The sequence below is a fragment of the Haematobia irritans genome, chromosome 4 (genome assembly GCF_050003625.1).
Source record: "Haematobia irritans isolate KBUSLIRL chromosome 4, ASM5000362v1, whole genome shotgun sequence".
NCBI classification, from domain to species: Eukaryota; Metazoa; Arthropoda; class Insecta; order Diptera; family Muscidae; genus Haematobia; species Haematobia irritans.
Window position 1 is genome coordinate 184,828,445 of NC_134400.1, and position 11,625 is coordinate 184,840,069.

Genomic DNA, 11,625 nt, shown 5'->3' on the forward strand with positions numbered 1-11,625 from the left:
CAAGTAAACTTTTTTTAAGTGTAGCTTAATTTTAGATTTTCTTCTGAATCGATATATAATTACATACTATATAAATTACAATAACTTACACGTCTAATTATACAATTAAATTTTTTTGTTACATATTGCTTAAATTGCTGAAACACTTTTTTGAATAAATATCTTAATTTGTTTTTTGAAAATATGAGTGCTGTGGTAATATCCAAAATTGTATTATAAACACACAAAATATCATTTCTATAAATTTGAATTTTTTTATTGTCATAATATAAATTGTCGAAAATCCGACCTCTGTTGAATTATGCTTCCATTAAACATCTGTAGTTTCAGAATTCATCGCAGGATAACAGCATTGCAAACTAAAATTTATTAGATGTACATTTGTTTAATTTTACTTTTATAATACTTGAAATTAGCTAACAAAGTCACTTACCGTGCTATAATTAATTTACGAATATTAGCTTTCATTAATAATTCAATAATTTGCATAATAATAATGCCATTAATTCGCCACACAAAAATAATGCCAAACACAATAATTCTAGAAATGCCCATCATGGCAAAAAGTCTTATTATAATTAAAATTCTGAAATATAAAAACATTTACTAATTAACAAAACATGCATGTATTTGAAAACAAAATGCGATAATTTTTGGAATTAAATTTTTACTCAAATCCAAAGAAAAATCGGAAAAGAAATCTCAATTGAAAAATTAATTGGATCAATTATTATCGTGATTGAATCTTGTTTTTATACCCTCCACAATAGGATGGGGGTATATTAACTTTGTCATTCCGTTTGTAACACATCGAAATATTGCTCTAAGACCCCATAAAGTATATATAATCTGGGTCGTGGTGAAATTCTAAGTCGATCTGAGCATGTCCGTCCGACCGTCTGTCTGTTGAAATCACTCTAACTTCCGAACGAAACAAGCTATCGACTTGAAACTTGGCAAAAGTAGTAGTTATTGATGTAGGTCGGATGGTATTGCAAATGGGTCATATCGGTCCACTTTTACGTATAGCCCCCATATAAACGGACCGCCAAATTTGGCTTGCGAGGTCTCTAAGAGAAGCAAATTTCATCCGATCCGGCTGAAATTTGGTACATGGTGTTAGTATATGGTCTCTAACAACCATGCAAAAACTGGTCCACATCGGTCCATAATTATATATAGCCCCCATAAAAACCGATCCCCCGATTTGGCTTGCGAGGCCTCTAAGAGAAGCAAACTTCATCCGATCCGGCTGAAATTTGGAACATGGTGTTAGTATATGGTTTCTAACAACCATGCAAAAATTGGTCCACATCGGTCCATAATTATATATAGCCCCCATATAAATCGATCACCAGATTTGACCTCCGGAGCCTCTTGGAAGACCAATATTCATCTGATTCAGTTGAAATTTGGTACGTGGTGTTAATATATGGCCTCAAACTCCCATGCAAAAATTGGTCGAAATCGGTCCATAATTATATATAGGCCCCATATAAACCGATCCCCAAATTTGACCTCCAGAGCCCCTTGGAAAAGCAAAATTCTTCCCATTCGTTTGAAATTTGGTACGTGATGTTAGTATATGGTATCCAACAACCATGCAGGAATTGGTTCCTATCAGCCCATAATTATATATAGCTCCCATATAAACCGATCCCCAGATTTGACCCCCGGTGCCTTTTGGAAATGCAAAATTCATCCGATCTGCTTGAAATTTGGTACGTGGTGATCGTATATGATATTTAACAACCATGCCAAAAGTGGTCCATATCAGTCCATAATCATATATAGCCCCATATAAACCGATCCCCCGATTTGGCTTGCAAGGCCTCTAAGAGAAACAAATTTCATCCGATCCGGCTGAAATTTGGTACATGGTGTTAGTATATGGTCTCTAACAACCATGCAAAAATTGGTCCACATCGGTCCATAATTATATATAGCCCCCATATAAATCGATCCCCCGATTTGGCTTGCGAGGCCTCTAAGAGAAGCAAATTTCATCCGATCCGGCTGAAATTTGGTACATGGTGTTAGTATATGGTCTCTAACAACCATGCAAAAATTGGTCCACATCGGTCCATAATTATATATAGCCCCCATATAAATCGATCACCAGATTTGACCCCCGGTGCGTTTTGGAGATGCAAAATTTATCCGATCTGCTTGAAATTTGGTACATGGTGATCGTATAAAGGGTGATACGGTCAAAATTTGGTCAATATAAACTTGACGTATTTCTTTCAATTTTGCATTTAAAAAACCTGAACACCCCACATTTTGAAGGTGTGTGTGTGTAGAATGTTGCTCTTATTTTGATTTTCGAATTCACTCTTCAGTTGTCAAAATGCCGTCCACGCAAGAAGAGCAGCGTATCAAAATTTTGCTCGCGCATCGCGAAAATCCGAGCTACTCGCACGCAAAGCTGGCAAAATCGCTAAAAGTTGCCAAATCAACCGTTACAAATGTAATTAAAGTGTTTGTGGAACGTTTGTCGACAGCCAGGAAGTCTGGATCGGGGAGAAATCGAAAACCGGAAGCCGCTGAGACGACAAAGAGAGTTGCCGGTAGTTTCAAGCGAAACCCTAACCTCTCTCTCCGAGATGCCGCAAATATGCTGGGTGTATCGTCTACAACCGTGCATCGAGCCAAAAAACGAACCGGACTATCGACTTACAAGAAGGTAGTGACTCCAAATCGCGATGATAAACAAAATGCGACGGCCAAAGCGCGATCCCGTAGGATGTACACGACGATACTGAAGAAGTTTGACTGCGTGGTAATGGACGACGAAACCTACGTCAAAGCCGACTACAAGCAGCTTCCGGGACAGGAGTTTTGTAAGGGGAAAAGTAGCAGATATTTTCAAGCACATAAAACTGTCAAAGTTCGCAAAGAACCCTCCCAACACGCCAGAGCTCCGCCCAATTGAGAAATACTGGGCTATTGTCAAGCGGAACCTAAAGAAGACCAAAAAACTGCTAAGGACGAGCAGAAGTTCAAGGCAAACTGGCTTGCTGGGGCGTAGAAGGTGGACAAGGTGGCTGTACAAAATCTGATGGCAGGTGTCAAGCGTGAGGCCCGGCAATTCAGATTTGGAAAAGCGAAAGCCTAACTGAATATTTTTCCTGAATTGTATACTAATTGAACTTGAAAAAGAAATTTAATTTAATTTTTTAAATAAACGATTTCACCGAGTTACACGCGTTTTCCCTTGGCCAAATTTTGAACGTATCACCCTTTATGATATTTAACAACCATGCCAAACGTGGTCCATATCAGTCCATAATCATATATAGCCCCATATAGACCGATCCCGAGATTGGGTTTGGAGCCTCTTGGAGGAGCAAATTTCATCCTAGTGAGTTGAAATTGGGTACATTGTGCTAGCATATGGTCGTTAACAACCATGTCCATATAGGTCTATAGTTATATATGTATCCCTCAGAAAAATCGATTTCCAATCACACAAAAATTGGTCCATATCAAGTTCATAATTGTATATAGCCCCCATATAAGCGACCCCCAATTTCAATTCTGGCTCTCTACACTCAAAACAAAGTTTACTTGGATCCAAAGATTTTGACCTTCTTTTAAGGATTTTGGTATTGATTCCGAGCCAAAGATGCGGGTTCTTTAAAATAAGGAATTTTTTTCGCGACCTATCTGGCTTTAAATCTAGGATCTATAAAATTAAACTTGGCATACATATCTCATTTATTGAATTTTCATTCTATTTTTCCGGCATATTAATAAAGCTATTCACGTACAAGCAAATGCCAGTTTAAAAATCCAAAATATGACGGATATTTCCAAGCAAACAAATATTTTCTTAATTCCAAAATAACTTTAAACCAAAGCTGCTAAATCATCAAAATAAGCCTTAGCCTATATTTGAAGCGTTTTTATCTTAAATCTAAAGCTTCAATATTTCAGTTAATTTAAGGACGATTTCTTTAAATCAAAAATGTATTTCTTTACTTTTACGAAAATTTGCCTTAGTTTAAAGTCATGGAACTTTAACGAAGGGACGCAAATTTTCAAACTGTGTGTCTTAAATTTAATGAAAAACAAGTATAAACGGCCGTAAGTTCGGCCAGGCCGAATCTTATGTACCCTCCACCATGGATTGCGTAGAAACTACGAAATACTGTCATCCACAATCGAATTACTTGGGTTGTGGTATCTTAAATCGTTTTCTAAATTGTGAGTTAGTCCATACGTGGTATACATTAGACAAAAAAAGTATGTGTAGGTAAGTCTACAAATAATTACGAATCGATATGGAATTTTGCACGGTACGTAGGGAGCCAGAATTGAAATATAGAGGTCGCTTATATGGGGGCTATATACAATTATTGATATGGACCAATTTTTGTGTGATTGGGGATGGATTTATCTGAGGGCTATATATAACTATAGACCGATGTGGACCTAGTTAGGCATGGTTGTTAACGGCCATATACTAGCACAATGTACCAAATTTCAACTGACTCTGGAAATAAAATTTTGACAAAAGCTTCGATAGAAATAAAATTTTGCTGGATTATTTTTGGCTCGATTGGCAACCATGATTACGAACCCATATGGACCATATACTAACACCACGTTTGAACCGGATCGGATAAATTTTGATCCTCCAAGAGGCTCCGGAGATCAAATCTGGGAATCGGTTTATATGGGGCTATATATAATTGTGAACCGAAGTGGACCAATTTTTGCAGGGATGTTAGAGACTATATACTAACACTAGGTTCCACATTTGAACCGGATCGGATGAATTTTGCTCCTCCAAGAGGCTTCGGAGGTCAAATCTGGAGAACGGTATATATGGGTGCTGTATATAATTATGGACTGATATGAACCAATCCCTGCATGGTTGTTGGATACCATATACTAACATCACGTACCAAATTTCAACCGAATCGGATGAATTTTGCTTCTTATATATATATATATATATATATATATATATATATATATATATATATATATATATATATATATATATATATATATATATATATATATATATATATATATATATATATATATATATATATATATATATATATATATATATATATATATATATATATATATATATATATATATATATATATATATATATATATATATATATATATATATATATATATATATATATATCCTTTATATATATACTTTATATAGTCGGAAATCGATATTTCGATGTGTTACGGAATGGCAAACTTAATATACCCCCGTCACCATTCTATGGTGGTGGGTATAACAAGTATATACGGCCGTAAGTTCGGCCAGGCCAAATTAATTACGAACCGATATGAACCTTTGTGCGGTAATTATATAGCCAGAATTGGGGGTCGCTTCATATGGGGGCTATATACAATTATGAAGACCAATAATGGCAGATTTTTTACTGTTTGGTAGATTGGTAGAATTCTTTATATTTTGAAATGCTTCATAAATTTTCTATAGAAATAACGTTTTGACAAAATTTTCTACAGAAATAAAATTCTGACAAAATTTTCAATAGAAATAAAATTTTGACAAAATTTTCTGTAGAAATAAAATTTTGACAAATTTGACAAGGACATCAAATATTGACAAAATTTCGTAAAGACATAAAATGTTGACAAAATTTTCTATAGAAATATAAAATTTTGGCAACATTTTCTATGGCAATAAAATTTTGGTCGATTATTTTTGGCTCGAGTGGCAATCGTCATTTTTCTGTGATTGGAGATCGGTTTATTTGGGGGCTGTATGTAATATAGATCGATACGGACCAATTTTGGCATGATTGTTATCGGCCATACACTAGCGAAATGTACCAAATTTCAATCGGATCGGGTGAATTTTGCTCCTTCAAGAGACTCCGGAGGTCAAATATGGGGATCGGTTTATATGGGGGCTATATATGATTATGAACCGATATGGGTCAATTCTGGCATGGTTGTTAGAGACCATATACTAACACCACGTACCAAATTTCAACCGGATCAGATGAAATTTGCTTCTCTTAGAGGCCCCGCAAGTTAAATCTGGGGATCGGTTTATATGGGGGCTATATATAATTATGAACAGATGTGTACCAATTTTTGCATAGTTGTTAGAGACCACATACAAACATCATGTACCAAATTTCAGCCAGATCGGATGAAATATGCTTCTCTTAAAGGTTCCGCAAGCCAAATCTGGGGGGCAGTTTATATACACCGAAAGAATTTTCTTCGTAAAAAGAACGAAAAATTTCGTTAAAATTACGAAATTTGTCATTGTTTTACAACCAAAGAAACTTTTCATTAAAAGTACGAAATATTTCGTACTTTTTACGAAGAAAAGTTCTTCCAAAATTTTCGTAGTTTGTAAGAAAAAAATTCGTACTTTTTATGAAGAATCTTCGTACTTTTTATGAAAAATCTTCGTACTTTTTATGAAACAATTTCGTTCTTTTTATGAAAATGTTTCGTACTTTCTATGAAAAATTTTCGTAGTTTTTCTGAAAAATGTTCGAACTTTTAGAAAAAAAATTACAGTCGAAAGTGCATTTGGTTGTAGTTGCAAGTGTGAAAAATGACATCACTACTTTACATCTTAAGTTTTTGAATAATTTTTAGTTGTATTGCTTCACTTTTATTCATAGCGCGCTATCACCCAAATGAGAAGTAGCATAGACTTGCATAAAAAATAGAATAAAGGAATACACTCAAGCACGTTATAAAAGACAATTTAATGCCGCGAACGGAAATTTTACAACTTCAATGAAACTTCTTCGTTATTTCAAAGAAAATGTTTCGTACTTTTTATGAAGAAATTTTAACGCAGAATGTTTCGTAAAAACTTCTTCACAAAATTCATGAAATATGAAGAACGTTTCGTTAAAAGTACGAACTTTGTACGAAGAAAAGTTAATGTAGAATGTTTCGTAGAAGTTTGTATATTCGTAAAATGTTCTTCGTAAAATTTACGAAAATGAATGAAAATTTCGTTATTTTAATGAAGAATTCAGGAAGAATAGTTAATGAAGAATTCTGCGTAAAATTAACGAAGAGATTTTTTTCGGTGTAGGTGCTATACGAGTACGTAAAAGTGAACCGATATGGCCCATACGGACGGACATGCTTAGATCGACTCAGAATTTCACCGCGACCCAGAATATATATACTTTATGGGGTCTTAGAGCAATATTTCGATGTGTTACAAACGGAATGACAAAGTTAATATATACCCCCCCCACCCTTAGTGTGGGGTATATAACAAAAAAAAATTATAAAATTATTAACTTACACTTCTTTCATGCCATTCTTTCTATTGGATGCAGTGGCCAACTTAAAACGAGTCCTACAGATGTGAACCGAGATTACTAGAAATGTAACCAGGTTCATCAAAAGGAATGCGAAAATTACACCAGCCTTAGATAGAGGATGCCATTTGGTCCCTAGTAAAAAAATATATAATTAATAAAATATAATTTAATTAAATTCAATTAATAATAAAAACTGAAAAAACAAGTTCATTAAGTTTAATATAAATTAATTTGACTTAATATAATTTATAACTAAAATATTTAAGTTTTGAAAACTGGGTTCATAATTTTTTTTGGGTGCCCATTTATAATATTAACCCACCTTTAAATATAGCCTGTAACAGTACGACCAAAATCACCATAACACCAGTATAAATAATATAAAATCTCAAACGTCTGCGATCCTTTTTAATATCTCTCTCAATTTTTCTCTGACTCAGAGTATTGCGCAAAAGTTCACAGGATATAACATTAAGCCAAAGAATAACAGATAAGCCAGCCATTTGAGATAAATCTTCTACGAAAATAACGAAGAAATTTTAAATTAATTTATTAAAAAATAAAAACACCTTTTACTCCTATACAAAATTCTAAATGAGCATGTCAAATTGCAAAACAATCATAGCGGAATATATTTCACTTAAACTTAGTTATTTTCTTATGAATGAATTTAGATTTTACCAATTGCAGCTGGATTAAAGTAACGTGTATATACTCTATAGAATCGTACCAAGGCGAAGAATTTATTCTGAAAAGTATAAGCCAGATAAAAAATGAAAAGTTGCAAACGAATATTTTCCTTCAATTCCTTTAAAGTTGTATAGACCACTATTGTCGGAATTAGAAGCACCAATATCACTATAGTAAAATAGGCGTTAACTTCATTCTCTACCACATATATCCAGACCACGTCCAAATCGTTTGATGGCGAAGTGAAATTAGCATTTTTCTGAAAAAAAAAATAGGTTATTGTTCAAAATCAAAAAATGTTGGAAATAATATCAATTTTTAAAGTTCGAATTGCCTACCCTTGAGACGATTTACGGGCTTCAATCGGCAAATTTGGCAAAAATAAATTTTTTTATACCCTCCACCATAGGATGGGGGTATATTAACTTTGTCATTCCGTTTGTAACACATTGAAATATTGCTCTAAGACCCCATAAAGTATACATATTCTGGGTCGTGGTGAAATTCTGAGTCGATCTGAGCATGTCCGTCCGTCCATCCGTCTGTTGAAATCACGCTAACTTCCGAACGAACCAAGCTATCGACTTGAAACTTGGCACAAGTAGTTGTTATTGATGTAGGTCGGATGGTATTGCAAATGGGCCATATCGGTCCACTTTTACGTATAGCCCCCATATAAACGGACCCCCAAATTTGGCTTGCGATTGCTCTAAGAGCAAATTTCATCCGATCAGGCTGAAATTTGGTACATGGTGTTAGTATATGGTCTCTAACAACCATGCAAAAATTGGTCCATATCGGTCCACTTTTCGCCCGATTTACACTCCTATGACCACAGAGGCCAATTTTTAACTCCGATTTAGTTGATATTTTGCACAGGGAGTAGAATTAGCATTGTAGCTATGCGTGCCAAATTTGGGTGAAATCGGTTCAGATTTAGATATATCTCCCATATATAGCTTTCGCCCGATTTACACTCATATCACCACAGTGGCCAATCTTTTACTCCGATTTACTTGAAAGTTTGCACAAGGAGTAGAATTAGCATTGTAGCTATGCGTACCAAATTTGGTTGAAATCGGTTCAGACTTAGATATAGCTCCCATATATAGCTTTCGCCCGATTTACACTCATATGACCACAGATGCCAATTTTTAACTCCGATTTAGTTGAAATTTTGCACAGGGAGTAGAATTAGCATTATGGCTATGCGTGCCAAATTTGGTTGAAATCGGTTCAGACAAGATATAGCTCCCATATATATGTTTTTCTGATTTCGACAAAAATGGTCAAAATACCAACAATTTCCTTGTAAAATCGCCACTGCTTAGTCGAAAAGTTGTAAAAATGACTCTAATTTTCCTAAACTTCTAATACATATATATCGAGCGATAAATCATAAATAAGCTTTTGTGAAGTTTCCTTAAAATTGCTTCAGATTTAAATGTTTCTCATATTTATACCCTGCGACACACTGTGGAACAGGGTATTATAAGTTAGTGCATATGTTTGTAACACCCAGAAGGAGACGAGATAGACACATGGTGTCTTTGGCAATAATGCTCAGGGTGGGTCCCTGAGTCGATGTAACCATGTCCGTCTGTCCGTGAACACATTTTTGTAATCAATGTCTAGGTCGCAGTTTTAGTCCAATCGACTTCAAATTTAGCACAAGTATGTTTTTTGGCTCAGAATAGAACCCTATTGATTTTGGAAGAAATCGGTTCAGATTTAGATATAGCTCCCATATATATATTTCGCACGATATGGACTTATATGGCCCCAGAAGCCGGAGTTTTACCCTAATTTGCTTAAAATTTTGCACAAGAAGAACAATTATTACTATAGTCAAGTGTGCCAAATTTTATTGAAATCTGTTCAGATTTAGATATAGCTACCGTATATATGTTTCGCCCGATATGGACTAATACGGTCCCAGAAGGCAGAGTTTTATCCCAATTTGGTTGAAATTTTGCACACGGAGTAGAATTAGCATTGTAGCTATGCGTGCCAAATTTGGTTGAAATCGGTTCAGATTTGGATATAGCTCCAATATATAGCTTTCGGCCGATTTACACTCATATGACCACAGAGGCCAATTTTTTGCTCCGATTTAGTTGAAATTTTGCACAGGGAGTAGAATTGGCATTGTAGCTATGCGTGCCCAATTTGGTTGAAATCGGTTCAGATTTAGATATATCTCTCATATGTAGCTTTCGCCCGATTTACACTCATATGACCACAGAGGCCAATTTTTAACTCCGATTTAGTTAAAATTTTGCACAGGGAGTAGAATTAGCATTGTTGCTATGCGTGTCAAATTTGGTTGAAATCGGTTCAGATTTAGATATAGCTTCCATATATATGTTTTCTGATTTCGACAAAAATGGTCAAAATACCAACATTTTCCTTGTTAAATCGCCACTGCTTAGTCGAAAAGTTGTAAAAATGACTCTAATTTTCCTAAACTTCTAATACATATATATCGAGCGATAAATCATAAATAATCTTTTGCGAAGTTTCCTTAAAATTGCTTCAGATTTAAATGTTTCCCATATTTCTTTACTAAAATTGTGTTCCACCCCAGGGCATTAACCGACTTAAATTTTGAGTCTATAGATTTTGTAAAAGTCTATCAAATTCTGTCCAAATCGAGTGATATTTAAATGTATGTATTTGGGACAAACCTTTATATATAGCCCCCAACACATTTGACGGATGTGATATGGTATCGAAAATTTAGATCTACAAAGTGGTGCAGGGTATAATATAGTCGGCCCCACCCGACTTTAGACTTTCCTTACTTGTTTTGATATCAAAAAAATTAAATTTAAAATCAATAGCTAATTGAAATAATTAGACTAAAAACCAAAGACTAAATGCTACCATTTGGTATTTTGATATTTTAAAATCGGAAGTCTACAAACAGCTGATGACACAGTTACATTTTTGGCACTTTTGCTATATAAATCGGTTATGTGTTTGGTTTTTAGTCCGTCCCGGCTTGGCTTCATAGTTGTACAATAAAACAGGCCTATTACTGCACATTACTTACCGCCATTGTGTGGTTTTTTGAAATTTAAAATTGGAGTCCGCAAACAATGTCGATATCATGCATCACAACTATAAAAGCCAACTGTGAACAGAATGATAATTTTTTCGCCAATATTCTTGCCACAAAAAGTACTGAGTCAGTCAAACCGTGTGATTTTTTTAATAATTTAAAAATAATGTGGTAATAGAAAGACGATTGTAACTAAAACCAAAAGCTATGGCAGCCTTATTTATATGCAGCTGTTGTTACATTTTCTGAGAAACAATTAACATTTTTCGTTATGCTTGTCTTAAACGTTTGACCTCAAATATCTAAAAAAAAACTCGCAAATTTTCTAGACTGGATTTAGCATTTTTTGGACAAAATTTTAATTTGTATCATTTTATTAATTCGTAATCTGTTTCTAACCTATTTGAGACAAAACAAGTATATACGGCCGTAAGTTCGGCCAGGCCGAATCTTATGTACCCTCCACCATGGATTGCGTAGAAACTTCTGCGAAAGACTGTCGTCCACAATGGCAAGGTATCATAAAACTTCTTAACATCGTTTTCTAATTGTGAGTTAG

General features: G+C 34.6%; 1 protein-coding gene across 1 annotated transcript; it reads right to left on the minus strand.

Annotated features, from left to right (window-relative positions):
• Positions 1 to 191: 191 nt before the first annotated feature.
• Positions 192 to 11,153, minus strand: LOC142236205 (uncharacterized). Its single transcript, XM_075307471.1, has 6 exons — positions 11,058 to 11,153; positions 7,994 to 8,261; positions 7,635 to 7,829; positions 7,294 to 7,444; positions 434 to 586; positions 192 to 359 (listed from the first exon to the last, which is right to left on the minus strand). Exons 1-6 carry the CDS (start codon positions 11,061 to 11,063, stop codon positions 311 to 313), a joined length of 822 nt encoding a protein of 273 aa, XP_075163586.1. The 5' UTR covers positions 11,064 to 11,153; the 3' UTR covers positions 192 to 310.
• Positions 11,154 to 11,625: the final 472 nt, after the last annotated feature.

Coding starts and splice junctions, on each gene's coding strand:
- LOC142236205 (XM_075307471.1), bottom strand. Junction 7,445..7,634: donor GTTACAGGCTATATTTAAAG/GTGGGTTAATAT, acceptor TTTTTTTACTAG/GGACCAAATGGCATCCTCTA. Junction 360..433: donor CGTAAATTAATTATAGCACG/GTAAGTGACTTT, acceptor AATAAATTTTAG/TTTGCAATGCTGTTATCCTG.